We start from the raw sequence: 20,349 nt of genomic DNA, 5'->3' as shown, positions 1-20,349 counted from the left end.
GACTACCACTTAAATTTTACATTTATTCTCACGGTTCCCAGGCGTGATTGGCTGTACAGATGGCACTCACATTCCAATCATTGCTCCTTCAGTAAATGAAGGAGACTATGTGAACAGGAAGTCTTTCCACAGCATTAATGTACAGGTACATAGTTCCCTGTAGCATTTCAAACTAACAAATTATTCCATTATAGTAATGGATGCTAATTTGTGTTCTCTGCACTGTGAAGATCATATGTGATGCTGCCAACATTATCACAAATGTGGAAGCCAACTGCTCAGCCTCTGTGAGTGGTGGTGGTGGAGGACCCCCACCTGTTTTTCGGGCCTCCGCTTTTTTTCTGTTGGCTATAACGGGTCACATTTGAGCATACAGAGTAAGCAAATATGTACTTGTAATGTGCTCAGATAATTTCAATAAGTGCTTACAGAAAGAAAATTAATGTAGCCTCTAACTGCAATTGGTTTACATCGGACAAACAGACCAAGCACTATGGCTCATAATACAATTACACCTTACCTGTTTGGACTATATTTTTACATTTCATTTTTACTTGCTGCCAGGAACGTTTGGGGCCTGTTGGGTTGCACCTGCGCTCACATCACATCACAAAATAAAATGTATAAATTAAAAAATAAAATAAAATAAAATAAAATAACGTGTTATATGGGTGGAAATCCCTAGATCAATGTTTAAATTAACACTCACGCATTGACTCTGTCGGCTATGTTTTGCCATGCATGCTCCCTTTCTTTTGCAGCTGAGGCTGTGTTACTTTTTTTCCGCAAAATTTGCATGTTATCGGCATATGCTGCCATCAGAATTTCGGCCTCAAGCGCTGTAAAATACATTGACCGCGCCTTCTTTCCCTCTGTCTCCATGGTGACTCGCTTAATCTGTGCTCCACTAATCAGGGCTTTATGTATCCTTGTGCGCGCGCTTAACTTGGGGTTAAAGCAACTCCGCGTTGACTGAACTAATTGTTATCAGCCTTTCTGAAACCGAATATTCTGAGTTGGACAGTTCGGGGTTACTCAACCCTGAGTATCGTTTTTCACTCTGAGTTTTCTAAACCAGCTTCCTGGAATAGGGCCCAGGTTTTCAAAATTTAGGTTTAGAATAACTCTTCAAGTTTTAGCAGGTTTAATGGGAATCTTTTGTGACCTGCCATATTCAGGTCTCCTCATAGATGATATCTGGGCTAAGATGTTTGCTCTGGCAAACATCCAAATTCCTTCTTCCCTTAAATGAGTTGTGATTGACTGGGTGTGGGTGGGGTTACATATCACTGGGGGTATCTTACCAGCGCCAGCATGTGCATTCAGATCATTGTTAACACATGGAAGTGTTGTACTGTTCATACAAAAAGTATGCTTAAATAATGAGCTTTTGTTGCCAACTTTTTGTGCCATAACTGAACTGAAGCTGTATTAAAACATTTACTACTGCGAATAGTTATGCCCCCCCCCCCCCCCCCCCCCCCCCCCACCACCACCACCACCACCACCACCACCACCACAAAAAAAAATGTGTTTCACAGATCTGACAGTCTTTTGATGTTTGCAGGGAAATCTGAGTGAACTGGGGAAGCTGCTGATGCAGGGATCCTTCAATGTGTGGACTGACCACAAGAAAGGCCACAGCAAAGTAAATTCCCACACTCCTGTTTTACCAGTGTTGAATATTGCCCTATGGATGTCCTGTCGTTTACCTTAACATTAGTTAGTCGCAATGAACAAGTCTGGATACTTTACATTCATTAAGATGCAAGAAAAATAAATACATCCTTCTTAGCTTTACATATTTCAGAGTGAAATAAAAGCAAATAGGAGACCAGTCTGAGATTACCTGACTGGTTGTCGAGTGGTTGCTGGAGACTGCTGATTGTTGCCAGTGGAAAACAGTTGCAAAGAGGGTGCTGCTGTGAACAATTTTATGCTGCCAACTAGGGATGGGTATCGAAAACCGGTTCTTGTTGAGACCCGGTTCTCACTGTTTCAATTCCTTGGAATTGTTTGCCATTTTTGCAAACGATTCCCTTATCGATTCCAGTCGCCCCGAATGACGTCACCACGTTGCTGAGCGTCATTTACCTGGCAGGAAACACGGCGCCTAAGCGGCTCAAATGCTCAAAAGTTTGGTTATACTTTACGAGAACGGATGACAACAGGGCAACTTGCAATACTTGCAAAGTAGATATTTCATTTAAGGGAGGAAACACTACGAGTATGCAAAAGCATTTGCTCACAAAACACGCGATAACCTTAAATGAATGTTGTGTTTTTAATTCCGCTCCGGACTCGTGAATCTCAACCCAGCAGCAGCGGTAACGTTTGCACTTCCTCTCCCGTTAATGCGGCAGGTAAATAATCAACTAACAGTGCATTTTATGTTAGCGCGATCTGCCTTATTACAAACCTGCCATTACTGTGCATTTAGGTGACCATGTTGAGAGAGACAGACAGAGTCTGGCTGGCTCAGATGCTGGCAGTTCTCGCTGCAGTCTACCGGTAGCGTCTCCTTTCAGGCCAGGATAGACGAATGTCACCCAGCAGTGACTAAGTTTGTGGTCAAAGGCTTGCACCCATTTGCCAGCAGATGCCCCGATTTTTGGTAAGTGAATGTGTTTAATTGTAGGCAGGGACATTACTGGATATTCTTGTGTAATTGCTGCAGAATAATTTATGTTATACTTTGTTATTGCAACAGAAGAATATTTATTTTATTATTTTACATTTACAATTTTTTTCCCGGGGACCCTGTGACACCCCATTAAAGAGCCGTAGGCTGGATCTCTTAAGATCTCACTGCTGGGTTTGTAAGGCCATGTTACTCCTAAATTTCTATCTTGTTCAAAGAGAAGATATAAAACAAAGTTCTAAGCTAATCGACCTTAGTGTTCTCCTTTTTAAAAAAGAATCGATAAGAGAATCGATAAAGAATTGAATCGTTAAACATAATCGAAAATGGAATCGGAATCGTGAAAATCTTATCAATACCCATCCCTACTGCCAGCAACTACCAGTCACTTATGGAACACATTTTTCCATCACAAGCAGAGGTTGCCAGATGATTGCTGACAGGTCTCTAGGCTTAATTAATCTGCAGCTACAGTTTACCTTTCATAAACAAGGCTGTGTATGGCCTTTACTGCAGAACCTCGATCACTTTTTTTTTTCTTTTCAGAGGAAACAGGAGCTCTATAATTTGATGTGTCAAATTATGACAATCACTCTAAAACACTTTGTGGAAACCGGATCAGTTGTGTCCAAAGCACAACCAAACCATAAGCAAGCGCATCTAGAGAAGATCATCACGCTTTCTTGATGAGAAATGGCAAGGCACCTCTATCATTGATACAGAAATTGCTAAATAAGGAATGCAAGAGCACAGCCAGCAGGAGGCCAAAACTCAGGGCTAAACCATGCCAGCATTTCATAGCGAATCATTGGAAAAAAGGACGAGCGTATTTAAGATGAAGAACATGTATTTCATTTCCTCTTTTTGAACATAAAGAACCATCATAGCATTCAAGTTTGTCCTTGGAAGCATTATAATGCAATACTGTTTTGCAGTTTATGTTATCAGTTGATGATTAATAACCGAGACACAATGGAAGCGAAGCTAAAGTGGCTCGGAGTGATGCAGTCATTAATATTTACATCTATAGCTAAATACAAACCCATCCCAAGTGCCTTTGATACTTTGTGTGTTCAGCTCATATTGTTCTGCTCCAGTCAGTGAATTTCTGGTTGAGTCTCATTTCCATTTTTTTTTTTTAGCTCTGCTGTGGTTGCCAAATCTGTTGTAACCGGCTATTCAGTTTTATTTATGTAGCACCAGTTCACAAACCAGCCATCTCAAAGCACTTTATATTGCGGAGTAAAGACCCTATAATAGTACAGCAGCTGGAATCCAAACAATCAGATGATCCCCTATGATCAAGCATGATTGAGGGTTTGAGGAACTACCTTTCAACAGGAAGTGTCCTCTGGCAGGACCAATGTAAGGGGCAGCCATTTGCTTCAACTGCCCGGGGGCTGCAGCGAAGTGTACCAGAAAAGACAGGCATACGTTTCAGTAGTTTTTTATACACATTTTTACCAACAATATCAAACCATATGCAAGCACATCTAGATATTTGATCAAGCTCTGTTGATGAGAGATAGCAAGGAAACTCTATTGATATAGAACATACCAGCATTTCATAGCAAAAGAATGAAAGAAAGGGTACGTGGCAAAGAAGAGCATATTTAAACTGAAGGACATGAATTTCATTGCCTCTTTTTCAACTTAAACAGGCAGCACAGCATTCAGGTTTGTCCTTGGAAGCATTATAGCGCAATGCTGTTCTGCTGTTTATGTTATCAGTTGATGATTAATAACCAAGACACAATGGAAACAAAACGTAAACAGCTTAGAGTGATGCAGTCATTAACATTTATATGTATAGCTAAATACAAACCCATCCCATGTGCCTTTGATGTATTCAGGTTTGTTCGAACATTTTTTTGTTTGCTTAAATAATAACAATATGAGTGATGCTACAGGGTCATCTGTCATGGGTCTTTGTTGACATTTAATTTCTGAATGTTACACAGTTATTTACGCATGTGATAAGTGACAGATTACCTGCTCTTAGGTGAAGGACCTGGCGAGGTTTAAGCCTATGCAGAGGCATCTCTTTCTGTATGATAAGATGCTGCTGTTCTGTAAGAAACGAGAGGAGACCACTGATGGACATGAAAAGACCCCGTCCTACAGCTTCAAACACTCACTCAAGGTCAGATAACGATGGGGATGTGTGTGGGTTAAGTGTGCATAGCCTGCACTTTGTTTGAATGAATAAGCCTTTATTTGTCACCTGCAGTTGCCTGCAGCGAAATTAGACATCAAACACCTTCTCATTTAAAGCTGATTTAAATGATATATTGGGATCTATTGAACTCTACTAGATTAGAGTTCAATAGGTCCCAATAGTTGTTATTTATCCACTACTGGGGCATTTTTATTTATTTATTTATTTATTTATTGAAGAACATCAACTAATTTGTCTTCAATAGTTCCTTTTAAGTATTGCAGATAAAGATGATGCTTAATTTTAAAAAGTACCAGATAATGCACATAATTATGCAAATAATAATTAAAAGCTGTTTTATAAAACAGACAAAAACCAAACAGATTTCATTAATGAGAACGTTTCAGAACCACTAGGATAGAGTAACCCTATTAATACCATTAAAATACATCATTTTGGACTTAATGATGGTTATTTGAAGCTATTCTACTGTTTTTTAAGGGAGCAAACCTTTTAACTGAATATTGCTAAATAGCCAGTGGCATCCACTAGTAGTTGTACAGACTTGTTGCCTGTGAAGTCCTGTAGATAGTAGAAAGGACATCTAAGCCTCAAAGTCTGTAATAGTTTAATTTATCTAAAGATATAAGATTAATTCAGCTAAATGCATTTGTCGTATTGTGGGTGAAGAGGGGTCAGCAGTTAAGCTCATGATTACCACTATTATTAGTATACCCCTACTTGTTATTATGATAAATTCACAGTTGGTATTTAAATAGGAATCTCAAAGCTTATTCACATTACTTTATAGCATGGCAATATTTTGGGAATACTGCTAGCCTGAGACGTTTAATGGCTTTAGTTTATGACTCTGGTTTGTTAATGTCCTGGAAAATAATTATCACCTTAAGTGACTGTTATACTTTGGGAGCGTTGTGCCGAATAACATATAAAATGCGTATTTATTGTGTGACTGCTAATGAAAGAGTTTTTTTTCTGTGCATCACTTGACAGAGTTCATCTCTAACATACTGAATCTCAGTGTCTGTGTCCTGTTTCTGTTCAGATGAGTTCTGTGGGGATCACAGAGAATGTCAAAGGTGACAGCAAAAAGTTTGAGGTTTGGTACAACGGCAGAGAGGAAGTTTACATCATCCAGGTATGTTGATGCAACCTTTCCTTTCTGCTTTATGTTCAGATTCATTCAGCTTACCCTTTCCTCTGAAACTGTGATGGAACCCAGCTCACTTTATTTATTTGGAGCAGTACTACATTTCTACCTTTTTATTTCTGATTTTACTAAAAACATCTACTTCTGGTCTCTTGTCACATTTCTTTTGTTTATTAGCTATTCGGTCAACAGGAGCCTTCAAAATTCAGTCCTCTTAAACTGTATTAGGCCATTCTTTTAGTAAATAAAAACAACAATTTTTGGTTTCTTCTGCTTCCTGAAACCATTAATCATGTCACAACCTAAACAGTTTCTTGGCAGCTGGTTGCGGGACTTTTTTCTAAGCTTGGAAGTTACTTTCATGTTGCTGGGTCTGAAATACCAGCAACACGCTCAGACAGAAACTGGTTCACCCGAAAGACAAAACGCCAAAACACAAACTTAACAATGTGGTGTATGCTGTACAGTGCAGCGAGGAATGCTCAGACCTCTACATTGGAGAGACCAAACAGCCACTTCACAAGCGCATGGCACAACACAGAAGAGCCACCTCCACAGGACAAGACTCAGCAGTCCATCTGCATCTTAAGGATAAAGGACACTCTTTCGAGGATGCCAATGTTCACATTTTGGACAGAGAGGACAGATGGTTTGAAAGAGGAGTGAAAGAAGCCATCTATGTCCACTGTGAGCGACCATCTTTGAACAGAGGCGGGGGTTTACGACACCAACTCTCTGCCATCTATAATCCAGTTTTGAGTTCCCTTCCCAGACGCCTTAACGCCCACTCACATCCTGGGCCATCTGACCTCAGGAATTCGCATGATAAGGTGGGGCCAGGTTTCACAATGAACACACCCGAAACTCTGGCTGATTGGGACCCACACCCAGTTTCACACCTTGGCTCAGGCGATTAGAGGATCATCAGGGGGTCCTTTTGTCCCTCTGTGGGGGTTACTCCCACTAGGTTTATATCTGGGACTCCCCACCATTTGACCTTAGAACTGAAGAAGCTTCTCGGATGAGAGGTGAAACGTCTTCAAGCAACTTAAAGAAGTCCAGACACTTTTCTTTCCAAGCTCCTTTGACTACGATGACCTGGATGACTGAGAACCTTCACAGACACATTGTAGATAATAATGACGGAGGCTAGGGTATTTATGAAACTGCTAAATATGTTTGTGACTGCTTTTTAGAAGTCTGTACATTCATGCATATAAGAACTGGAAAATGATATCCTTATGGCAATGAATTCATATAAAGCATAATGTGTCTAATTTATTGCTTAATGTGACCCCCTGATGTAATTTCAGTGAAATATTCTTCCTGGAAGAAATCCATGATACACAAGGTGTGCTCTTGGGGGCAGTGTTGCACCACACACCTCTCCAATCAGTTTCTCACTCAGCATTAATGTTAAGATGCTTTTGTTGTGTATATGTGCTTGATTTATCTTTGTGTGTATCTATGTATGTATTTATTCCTCCCTAGGCTCCTTCCATGGATGTGAAAAATATGTGGGTGTCAGAGATTCGGAAAGTTCTTACAGGCCAGCTGGAAGCATGCAGAGGTATGTACACACACACACACACCTTTTCATCTGAGAATAATTCTGTTCGTCTGTGTTACCTCATCTTTCACAGGATCACACTTCAGTCCCAGCAGGTGAAGGATGAAGTTTCCTCTCTGCTCGGATAAGTTCACCTGTTAGCATCTGTTAGATTAGTTAAATCATAACTTTTTGGTTTTAGCGTGAAAACGTTTACACTCACACATTCTGCTGTTGTGCCATTGTTATTTTTTTTAACGTCTTCATGGTACCTCGTGCATTGATGCACACATTCTAACGAATGAATGAAACTCAGACCTTGAATATATTTATTAGAACTTAAATATATAAAATGACATCAAAAGAAAATCCACATCAAAGCAAGAAGATGTGTGGAGCTTGCATGTTCTCCCCGTGTCCTCCCACAGTCCAAAGAAATGCTTGTTGGTGTTTCTAAACTGCTCATAGGTGTGCATGTGAGAGTGAATGGTTATTGTCATGGCTACTGAACGGACCCACGCGCAGACAGTTCTTTCAAGGAAACAAAAGGGGATTTATTTACAATAGGGATCACCTTAGTGCAAAATATATGTACAGTGAGTTGGGAGGGGGTCCAGGGCTCCAGGGAGAGAAGGGGGGGGGAATCCACACACACGCTTCCTCTTCCACTCAGTCACCGCCACCGCTCCTCCGCACACACGCACTCCTCTTCAGCCGCACTCGCTCCAACACTCCACACACTGCCCCACTTGGACAGGTCCGGTGATTCGGTCCAGAATCTACAGACAGAAGGTCAAAGGTTAGTTCCACAACATAAAACACGTGTAAGCGATTCTTCTTTGAATATGCCGCGAGCACGAACTCAGGTGGTTCGACGTTCCAGCGGTGAGCTGCTCTGTGCCACTGCCTTAAATAGCAGCTGGGGAAATCAGCCAGATCAGCCGCAGGTGGACACCATCCACAGGGGTGCGTGGGCCAAGAGTGAGAGCCCGTAATGAGCTCCACCCAGGCAGAGAGGAGGAGGAGAGACAAAAAACTAAAACTAACAACAACAAAACCTGTAGCCAGCGTGGGCCAACCAGAGAGACACGGGGACCGTGACAGTTATCTGTCCCTCTGTGTTAGCCTTGGTGACATGTAGCCGTTCTACGAGTACACTGCATTAATACACCATGACAAGCTTTAGCTGCTACAGCACCTTGTATTCAAACAGCTGAGTACTGTCCTTAAAGGATCAAGCATTGTTTTTGACTTAAGTCTTCTGTAGTTTTAAACCTTTATTTAGGTTCTGACCTGACATAAAACTTACATGTAGTTCGAAGCAGGCAATATAATTTTGTCTGTTTTTATACGACTTACATGAAACAAGCAGTGGCTTGCTTCTATATCAATTTTACAACAAGCTGTTTTTTGATTTTATACAATGATGAAGAACTGAACTGATGAAGAATGTAGAGCACAGCTGTCCCAAACATTCACACTGCATGCTGACTAAATGACCCAGATCATTTAGTCAGCATGAAGTTCAATCCTCTATAAAAACATGAACAATTATAGTTCTGTATACTGGCTTCTATGATAGGGGTACCTGTTGGTTTGATTAACTTTTTTTTTTTTCAAGGGACATATTTGCCTTGCTCTCCATTTTTTAACACACTGTGTCATTAATGAAGGCTGTCAGAAAAATGATTTATGTCATCAGTTTTTTTATTTGCTATCGAGCGCTTCTTTTTGTTTCTAATCATGTTAGATTGCTTAGTAGATGGAATTCCATCGAAGACATTAATATATCATCAAACCTCAAATAACCATGTCCAGAGCCGCTAAAAAATGTTGTATAGCATACAAATTGCAATCTAGGTTCTGGTACTTCTTAAATCAAAATCAAAAAATCCTGTCCTCATTTTAATTTGGCTGATCTCCTCTTCAAAGTCACCTTTTAGCACACCTCGAGACAGCAGCAGCTATTGTAAGATTATTCTGTGGAAGCCCATTTTCTGTCCCTGTGGGCCCATGAAATGAGCACTGGAACTGTTCCAGTGTGGCAAAGTGGCCAATCTTCAATCTGAATTATATTTTGGAAAAGAGAAAAAAAAAGTAGTTAGTAGCAGTAGTGGGTAAGTCAGCTGGTAGGTGAACATTGTGTTGATGTGGGCAAAAAGTCCCTGATTTCAGTCTGCTATGTGCTATTATGTTACAGTAGTGGTACAGTTCTTTTGCGTTGATAGTCTTTGGATAGTCTGTCCAGTTTTTTCTTCAAGGGAGAATCTGATGTATCTCATGATCATCCGACTGCTGTTGGATCTTTCGTGTATAGTTTGAACAGTAAAAATCATCAGCATCAAAGTCTGGTCGTTTTGACACAGAAGTTGATGCTTACTTTTCATATTAGTTCAGTGGTCAGAACAGAACTTGATATAAAAGTGTGATGAAAAAGTGGACGCAGGAATGGATGTGGGAAACAGATGCAAGAGAAGTTGATCCTAAAGGGTAAATCAGAAAAATTATGCTTTATTTTTTGTATTCTCTTTTGCTTTTAATAGCAAACAAGCAACATTATGATAGCACTTTATATAATGTATGATATAAATTGACTGATATATCTAAAATTAGTGGTTCTCCTTTAATATCTAACAATTTCACTGGCTGATTTATTCAAATTAATTCATCCTCTTGGCAAAAGTACTAAATATTCTACAGTTCCAGATGCTCAAGTGTGAGAATTTAATGCTTTTGTCTCCTTTACATAATTTGAAAATAAATAAATAAAAAGATCTCTGTGGTTTGTTCAGACAGAATAATTTGAAGAGCTGACTTTAGGCACTATTTTCTGACATTTTATAAACTCAAAAAAATAAAAATAAAAACCCCAAGACAACAATATGTGCTGAAAATATTTTTTATCAATATGAAGCAACACCAAACAATGAGAAAACACAAAACCACATAAACACACGTACACACAGCAACCCACACCCCTCTCTCTCTCCCTCAGTCCTTTCTGTGCCAGTCAGTTCTGCACAGTTCTACTCTGTGGTCCTGACTGACAGCTAAGGCACACTATGTGAGCTGCACACTCTGCCCAGCTGACAACCTGTGTGTACCTGTGTCTGTGTGTGAGCAGACTGGCTAATAGCACACCATTCCTGTCATGAAGCCTGGAGAGTAGAGGCTGTAGGAGGCTCTGACGGTCCAGCGCTGTGAGTTAAACCTCAGACTCCATGCGAGGAAAGACAGAGAGAAGGAATGAAATTAGTCCAGGAAAAAGGGAGGGAGGAGATGGAAAGTGATGGGGAGAAAAAAAAGAGGAAGATGGTGGAATGATGTGAAGAGAGAGACAAAGAGACAGAGATGGGCAGAGAGAGTCCAAAGGGATTTTCAGAGTGGAGATGGAGGTTGAGAGGCAGCTCAGAGGGAATGAAGGGAGGCTTGAAGGGATGAACATGGAAAGGAAGGAGGGGCAATTGTTAGAAGAGAGGAGGGTGGCGAGAAGGAGAAGAGGCATAGCAGTCATCTCAGCTGTGTGCTTGAGAGAAAAGGAGGAGAGATAATAGATGTGATAGGAGAGCGAGAAGAGGAAGGGCTGGATTATAATGTGACTGATTTAAATCATTTAAATCAGGCCACATAATGGCAAATAGGATCTTAGGACAAAATTATTTAAACTCAAGGTCCTGCTTTTTCTGGCACTTTCTTCCAACAGTTAAAGGGCAAAAATGTACTTTCATAGTCATTTCCATGACAACTGAACTCTAGCAATGACCACTGTGTTAAAAACTGGAAAGTTAAAAGTTCACCCTTGATCTATTTCCAAGGTCAAGAAGGATTTTATGCACTACAGAAAGGTTTTATTGTATATTTTGGTGCGTACATTCTACAATAAATGATATTGTCGTGCTTACTTGGTCAACTTTACTCAGTGAAGTCTAAGCAGAGTTTAGAGTAGAAATAATTTTGCTTAAGGAGGGAAGTAGAACTGCTGTTCCATGCAAGCAAACATAATCTGTGGAGACCAAGGCACACAAGTCTTTCACATGATGAGTCGTGATGGAAAATCATTTACTTGGTGAAGAAAAATGTCTTTCTGTCTGCACAGCAAGAAGGGAGGCGAGTGCATGTCTTCTGGTCAATGACTATGAAAAGGCTTCATGATCACTATTTCAGAGATGTCAGCACACCATGCCAACCCTGGGTTAAGCTCAATAAAATCATAAAGTCAGACTGTAGTCGAGAAAAAAAATGTAAAAATGAAGTGAGGATATTTTTTGGACTGATTTAGAAAAAAATCATCCCGATAAGCACAACATATAGGGGTTAGCCTATACAAACAGACCAAGTCATACCACTGTGTTATCTCACAGGTTTTTAGGTCTCTTATGGTGTGGCATCTAATGGAACAGTATTTAGCAGGATGATGATCCTAAAAACCGAACAAAGGAACCAAAAGTGCTTTAGATGTAGAAAGATGGCTAATTCTTGACTGACTGATCTCACCAACCAATGTGCCCATTAGTTAGTTCAAGCATAGCCTTTAAACTTCCCATTACACATCTCATATACCAGCTATTACACAGTTGCTGTTGTCTCTGCAACCTACTTTGCAAGTCAAACGTACCCATCTCCTCCCTTTTACACCATTTCTGACGTTTGCGTATAGTGCATATTTAATACTTCCTGAGCTTCTGAAGAAAACAATCGTCTTTTAACTAAAGTGGTCCTAGCAAAACGGCTCATTGGAAGCAACTGTGATTAGTGATTAAAAGAATGTCTTTATTTTAGAAAATGGCAGCCGAATTATAAGTATGGTTAAACAAAGTTTTTGTACCGCTGGAATTATCTCAGTATGTATCTTACCCTATATTCGTCTAGATCAGGGGTCAGCAACCTTTAACACCCAAAGAGCCATTTGGACCCAGTTTCCATGGAAAAGAAAACACTGGGAGCCGCAAATACTTTTTGACATCTAAAATAAAGATAACACTGTTTTGCTTTGTATAAACAACTAAAGTGTTTTGCTTATGAAATACATTAAGTGCTACAGAGAAAATAACATTTTATTTATGGAATGAACACATTCTGAACTAAACTAAAAATATAACAAAAAGGAAACAAAAACTGTAGTGAGCCGTCATCCTTATGTCACCTTTGGGATTTTGCAGCCTGTAGCGGAGCCTTGATCTGAATTTTAAAAATAATTGGAAAAAAGCACTATGCTGCTAAAAAATGAAAAATAAGTATTTGCAAAATATCTGCATAAACATTTATTTTACGTGGTTAATGTGTGTGGCAGGGCGTGGTCTGCAGTGCCGCTGCAGGGGAGGTGGACATCTGCAATCAAGCCTCACCGGCTTAAATTCTGTGCTCTCTCTGCTGTTGTGTTGGTGTGTGTCGGGCTGCGAGCTGCAAAACTACAGCTGGCTGTATGGCTACAGCAACCATGTGTGAAAAGTAGCCAATAAAGAAAAAAAGCATGTTCATGTAAACATCGTCAGGTGGTATGTTGACAATGGGACTTCTGTTCCTGACCGTCTGCGCACAGCGCCTGCAGAGGCGTGAGCGGTGTTTGTTTTTACCACTTGGCCTGCCTGGGGTTGAAAGTCTGCACGGCATTTCGGCAGGTATGGTTTCTGTGAGTGTGACGCTTATTTTGAGCGATGAAAAATAATAACATAGTTTTATTTTTATATTTCAAGATCACAATAATCTTCCAATTTAGAACTACAAGTTAAAAAGAACTAACACAAATGAAATACACTTCAGTTAAATACTTATAATTTTTTTCCAAACCACGTGGAGCCGCAGTATAAGGACTAAAGAGCCGCAGGTTGCCGACCCCTTGTCTAGATGAATGATAAACATGGAGGATGGAGTGTGCATCACATTATAAACTTTGCCATATGCATGGTGTTACTCCTCATTTAAACTCTTGCTGCTGCTGCTGCTCTCTTCTCAGACTGTCTACGCACAATATGACTAGCCTTTATGAATAAAACATCACTTTGTCCATGATGAAAAAATAGATGCTTTTTGCTGAGTACAATATTCGGTGCTATGCTGAGTCTGCACTTCTCCGACAGGCTCATTGGTTGCTTGGTATAAGAGGTAACAAGCCAGATCATTCACAGAGCTTGGTATTTCACTTATGTGAGCTATCCATTTGGCCAAGGCAGCACCTCTTGTGTACAGTTATGTTACTAGATGCTTCTCTAGAGACTTCCTGCCTCAGAGCAGGATTCTTGTGGCAGGCCAGAATTGTTAACGTTGCATTTATGAAGTCTGTTGATTAGATGTAGGTGATGTCTGAAGCTGCATTCCAGGAACTTAAGTGTTTGGATTTTTCTTTCTTTATAGAGCCCGAGCAGGATTTCAGGATATCAGTCCAGTAAAAGCAGCTTATAGAGTTGACACAGCATTCTGGGAGAATTTAAGCATTGAAATAACTCATGAATTATAGAATAAAAGCTTCCAGTTGTAAAAGATGCCAGCAGCATGGCTCTAAAGGATAGGCACTGGAAGTAAAGCTTGAAACCTTGATTTTTTATAGTTTTTCAGAAAACTAGATGGTGTTTTGTATCTTCTTCTGTCTTGTTCTTTTCTGTTTGGTCTTTCTGATATCATCTCTTGACTTGTGTAAAGAGGACTTGTACTGTTGTAGTTCTTCTGCCGCCATGTATTCAGTACAGTGCAGGACACAGATTCAATAGGACCAGACACCAGTGGAGGATTACAAACAAGACACAGAAGCCACCTCAAGGCCTGCATGACATACAAAATCCACAGTGTGGTACCGAAGAAAATATTTGCTAAGAGAAAAATAATGAAATGCTGCCTCTGCTCTGGACAGCAGGAAGAAGGAAACATCGACTGCTTCTAACAGTTAAGATGGCAAAACTGAGCAATTTCGTTAATAAGCAGAGTTTTAATGAATTCAGCAGCTTTTTTCTCAAAAGGGAAAACAAAAATGGCGACCTTAGAGTAGCAGAATATTTTATGGAAATGCTATCCAAGCCAATTCCTCCTATTCCATTTACCAATCATATTTTACTCATTTACTAAACCAAGTCAAAATCCCTCACGTACCGATGAGCAAAGTAGCTTTGAGCAATGTTTGGGGCCAGATGCCTTGCTCAAAGGTAGCGATTCCAGCAGCAAATCCTTGTTTTAAACCTCACGGTGCTCCAGTTTGACCATCAGTAATTTTCTGTTTCTCTTACATTCACAGAAGCCAGCCAGCTCAACATCTATGGGGCCCCTATGAGGTGAGGAAACAGAGAATCACACAAATTAGAAATTAATCAGCAACCATGATGACCAAGTTGCAGAAAATCTGAAACCTTCTCTCTGAATCTGAAAAAATCTGCTCTCAGAACAGGGATGGAAATGACAAGTGGAAATCTTAGTTATTTCAGTTTCTCACTGATCTGTCTACTCTCAATAGGAATGTGCGGAAGATGGCACTGAAACACTCTGATTCATCAAGCCCAGAGTCAGGCTTCAGGAGGTCCAACCCCAGCCCTAATATGAGGCAGAAGAGAGGTGAGAGCTCACTTGCCAAACTAACCAAAAAGTCAGCATCTCGTATTACTTCCAGAATTGAGTAAAATGAACTGTAGATGGGGTGATGTGTGAACCTTGAGATTTCAGATTGCAGTCTCCATGGAGTTATTGTAAAATGGAAGAACGGGCAAGGTTACAGCACATGGCCTCTCATGCTAACATGCTGTTCATGCACACATAGTCTCCTCTAAATCTCTGTGCTGTACTTCTGCATGTAGACTCTTAGCCAAAAACAACCTTTCCACATGCAGTTAGGTCAAAAGCATACAGAGAAGCTGTACAGCCTCCTCACACAGAGATGCACGCACTAACACAAATACAATGCTGTCAGCCGCAGTAGGGGATAAGATAACAGGTGCAATTTCAAATTGTACCTGTCTCCTGTGAGAAAGCCCTCTGTGCTGCTTTCTAGTGTGTATGGCTATCAGCAGTCTATCAGCAAGGGTTGTTGATCAAAGTTGTGTCTGTGTGTCTGTGTGCCAACACTAACTTAAGGTGACAGGAAGCATCCCCTATGGCCAATTCCAGGGAGCCACCTTGTCTCTTAACACCCCTTTTTTCTGTCTTTCATCAGTTCTTCCATGTCTCACCCCTTAATCCTTGCTATCTATTTATCTATCACTTTCTTATCTGTAGCCTTTCTACAATGCCCTTTATATCACGCCTTATCTTGTCTTTTCAGTTTCCCTTTATTACTTTAATATCTAAAGTTTGCTGCATAACATCAATATATCAAATTATACTTTTAAATATGCAGCAAAGGTCCAGTAATTTTACAAGGCTGTGAAATATGCTGCTGAAAAGACTGTTGATCTGCATGCAGTCTAGCAGTAGCTATCCTTGTGATGGAAATCTGTTGCCAGCCACAACTGTCATGGTGTCCCACGTTGTCCTTCATTCATTCTGTTTGTTTGACACTATCTTACTCTACTGTCGTTTAAGACATACCACTCCTACCTGTCCTACCCTCCTGCCAGTATTGTCAGCTGAGTGCCTTTCTACTCACCTCTTTCCACTTCGCCAATCAGTTACCGTTGATTAGACACATCATTTGTCAGAGTGGTCTGCCAAAGTGTTGCACTATTCCTTAGTCTGCTTCTTAACCCTGAGTAAATCCTGGAGTGTTGTAAGCTCCCTCTTCTTAGCTGCCTGGTATTCTATTGCTTGTGAAAAAAAACTCGAGTATTAACCTTGCCTTTTTTTGGTCAACGTGAAAAGGGCCATATCTGTGTTTGAGCTCAGGACCTTCTTGCTCTAAAACAGCTGTGTCAACCATTGACCCACTGGGACTTTCTCATTATAATAGAGTGGCATGGCAGTAAAAGAAGCCTGAATAGAAGTCTGTATCATTATGAGATGAGCCATTAATGGAGCCAAACCTTTGTGAACGTTGCATTTTAGTGGTTAAACTAGAACTTACAGTGGAGAAAAGCTTATTAAACCTCATTATAGGGTGAAGTCATTACATTTTTGAAGCTCTTTCTATCAGATCTGATTGAAGGTTCTGGCTCTCTATTCATTCAGATAGAGACTTTAAACTAAAAAAAACAGCATTTTTCCCTCGAGGCATTACCAAGTTGGCTCCTAAAAGCCAAATCTTGCTTCTACAAAGACTTTTGTCATGCATTGGCGTTACAGTCTGGCTTGTCTGGACCTAGGCAACACATTCGTGCAAGGAAGGTGCTGCTCACTGAAGTGCATGTGTTTCAAATCCGTAAGCTGCGATTTCCCAGATACCGAGAGTACCTCTGGATCCTCCCTTCAGCTCCAGAGAATTTTTGGGGGGGTGAGTCGAGAGTGTGCCAGCCGTTCCTGTGTTTCCTGGCATTTAGCCGAGCTGAGTGGGAGAGGCATTCTCCATTCTTCAGCTTTTGAAATGATCTAGTGTTATTTAGTCTGACATTGCTGACATTTTAGTGTTAAAACCCTCTAGAGACTGTTTTTGGAAAGCTATGCTTCTGGATATAAGAAAATCAGAGTGATTCTGACAAGGCCTCAAATAGACAGAATAATTCAAATTTAGCTGGTATAGTGTCGACATACTCTTGGAGTGAGTGGGGGCCGATGTCAAAAGCATCCCCTAAGTCCTAAAACACCACTGAAGGTGTGGTTTGCCCTACAGCAGTTTTTCAAAGGTAGGTTTCAGTAACTTAGTAAGTGTTCACTGTTTCTGCTTTCTTTTTATGGATTTTCTCCACCCTGCCATGCTCTCACACTGAATTTTCTTTACCACTCGCACAGTCCCAAATGCTAGCAGGAAGTTAAAGGTTAGGGAATGCTGACAGTGGCTGCTGCTTTGGGTATCGCCCTTCAAATGTGAGGCTGGCCTCTATAATAATAATAATAATGGATTGCATTTATATAGTGCTTTTCGAGACCCCTCAAAGCGCTTTACAATTCCACTATTCATTCACTCTCACATTCACACACTGGTGAAGGCAGCTACAGTTTTAGCCACAGCTGCCCTGGGGCAGACTGACAGAGGCGAGGCTGCCATATTGCGCCATCGGCCCCTCTGGCCATCACCAGTAGGCGGTAGATGAAGTGTCTTGCCCAAGGACACAACGACAGAGACTGTCCAAGCCGGGGCTCGAACCGGCAACCTTCCGATTACAAGACGAACACACAACTCTTGAGCCACAATCGCCCCGCATATTATAAAACCAACCTGTCTGTCTCCTGGCATCCATTGTCACCTCCTGCTCTATTCTCTCTTTCCCCTACTTCTTTATGTTTCTGTCTTGTGCTGTTTATTCCTTCTTCTGTCAGCTTCCAGCCATTTACTTTTCATCAGTCATCTCTCTTTAATTCACTCTGTGCATCCCTTTTACTTCTCCTTAGTTCTCACATTCCTTCTCGTCTTTGATTCTTACTCAGTTTTCCGTCCTGGATTCCTTCTAATCCCATCTATTTCTTGTTGATAATGCTTTGCATTGAACTGTTATCTGAGTGTAGTTTTATGCTATGAAGTTTTCCTAGACAGACTGAGCAAACAGAAACACTTTGCAGTGACATCTCAGTGCTGATGAACTGCTTTTCACTAATGATTACCCAGAAATCACAGCAGTGATGTACCGTGTGTCACGGTACTTTATCGTCACCAGCTGTTATGTAGTGTGGACCAGAATGTTGCTAAAAAAATTCCAACAAAAATGAAAAAAGCTACATTTAGCTGCTCACAAGGAGTACCAAAAGGTTCAGTTCGATTCAGTTTTATTTATACAGCGCCAAATCCCAACAACAGTCGCCTCAAGGTGCTTTATATTATAAGGTAGATCCTACAATAATACAGAGAAAAACCCAACAATCACATGACCCCCTGTGAGCAAGCACTTTGGCAACAGTGGGAAGGAAAAACTCCCTTTTAACAGGAAGAAACCTCCGGTAGAACCAGGCTCAGGGAGGGGCAGCCATCAGCCGCAACTGGTTGGGGTGAGAGAAGGGTAGCGTTTTCAGATGCCGCATCTGACACAACCCTGAAGGGATTTGTGTTCAAACTAGAGATGTTTTAATTGTTAGGTAAATGTGTAAACTATTGCACCATGGAGTGGAAAAAAAAATAGGGTTTTAAATCGCATGGCTTCTCATATTTCTGATAGTACAGCAAAACATGTGCTATGGTTTTATCTTCTCTACAGTAATCCCCAGTGTGGTGTTTTCTTAGTGCCATTAAAAATTGCATGTATAGGCAAACAGTGATTAGGTGAAATGTGAAATGTGGTGTTGGCTGGGCATACTTATCCCACACAGTAATTAATAGTGGGCTTGCTACATGCACTGGTTCTTATATAGTGCTTTTCTACTCTTAACTGAGCGCTCAAAGCGCTTTTATACAACTTGCCTCACCCAGTCATACAAGCACTTTTTTCTATGCTTTTCCTATGTAAGTTCTTTCTATCTAACATTCACACATTCATACTCTGATGGATGCATTGGAGAGCAACTTGGGGTTAGCATCTTGCTCCATGATATGTGAAATGCAGACTGGAGCTGACTGGGATCAAACTACCAACCTTCCAATTTGTAGGTGACCTGCTCTACCTCCTGTTGCTTATTGAAACCCATATAAGGGTCCAGCTCACTATCCTACATAATAATAATGATAATAATAATAATAATGCTGCATACAGTGACAATTAGAAAACCTTTACAGAATTAACAGTCAAAAATACAAAATAAAACTGAATGTACAATCTTAACAAGGTGTGTTTTAAGAAATGGTTTAAAGATAGAAACAAAGAATACTGTGAATGCAGTGTGGGAGAGCGTTCCAAAGATATGAGGCTGAGAGCTCTGAGGTCCGTGGTAGTCGGACCAGCACTTAGTACTTTATCATGCAGACTTGCTTGAGCAGTTAATCAGGCTGAAAGGCTCATTGTGAAGGTGCAGGAATATATACACTTGTTTTAAACTAAATACAGTATAAAATATTTGATTGCAATATTTGTCATGTATTAGCAGCTCTTTTGTTTGAGTGACAGCATGGACTCAAACATGCAAAATCTGACAACCAATCTCGAGTCTCTGTCTTGGATTTATCAGTAAATCCTTTTTCTTTTTTTAGCAGGACTTTTGCTGATTGCCGACCTGCTTTATTTATCATGTTCATTGTGTATTTAAGATGAAGTAGCTTTTCTGGTCTTCAGTAAACAAAGCTTGATGTATTGATCTTTTGATGGTGTGAGCCATGCACTGCTCCCTTAGAAATCCTCAGTGTAGCCATACTTTGGCGTTGAGAAAGCCAGCCTTTGCTCAGAATAACAATGTGACTACTGACAGTTTCACTTAGTTCTGATGCCATGTTTCCCATGCTTAAAGTGCTACTTGGTAAGAAATGTTCCACTAGAAGCATGAGGCACATACATCTTTCTAATAGGTGAATATAGGGCTTTATGTGTACAAGCCCCTGATGAGTTGTTTAAATCCATGGATCATCTGAGCAATGCTTCATTGGACAAAAAAAACCCCAACATACAAAAATATGACATTTTTTACAAAGCATACACTGTAGATAAAAGATGTAATTAACGGTTGCAGCGAGCACTTTTAGGCCCACAGAACCAGAGGCTTCAATTTTATACAGTGCATAGTCTATGTACAAAGGAGTGAACATGGTCAATGACTTCTAATCTGCTTCAGTATAGCTGCTGACCTAGAAGCAGTGGAGAAACTGAAATATTCTTTTCATTTTACAGGGTAAAAATTATTGTGTGGTTATTATAAATATTTCAAGACCCTGAAACATCTCGCGTTTACATGAAAATATGTCAGAT

General features: G+C 40.4%; 1 protein-coding gene across 8 annotated transcripts in view; it reads left to right on the top strand.

Annotated features, from left to right (window-relative positions):
- mcf2l2 (MCF.2 cell line derived transforming sequence-like 2) overlaps positions 1–20,349 on the top strand; it is a 113,304-nt gene that overhangs the window by 65,879 nt on the left and 27,076 nt on the right. For all 8 annotated transcript variants that reach the window (XM_085399096.1, XM_085399089.1, XM_085399090.1 and 5 more), the window contains exons 22-27: positions 1,568–1,648; positions 4,644–4,784; positions 5,866–5,958; positions 7,462–7,540; positions 14,742–14,778; positions 14,958–15,055. In XM_085399096.1, the coding sequence (XP_085255222.1) occupies positions 1,568–1,648; positions 4,644–4,784; positions 5,866–5,958; positions 7,462–7,540; positions 14,742–14,778; positions 14,958–15,055 (529 nt within the window). The remainder of the gene's footprint in view (positions 1–1,567; positions 1,649–4,643; positions 4,785–5,865; positions 5,959–7,461; positions 7,541–14,741; positions 14,779–14,957; positions 15,056–20,349) is intronic.

Source organism: Rhamphochromis longiceps, linkage group LG23, assembly GCF_057381845.1.
Source record: "Rhamphochromis longiceps isolate RC_006_pf linkage group LG23, R_longiceps_female_GT1.1, whole genome shotgun sequence".
Lineage (NCBI taxonomy): Eukaryota > Metazoa > Chordata > Actinopteri > Cichliformes > Cichlidae > Rhamphochromis > Rhamphochromis longiceps.
This window is presented reverse-complemented; position numbering and strand designations above follow the sequence as displayed.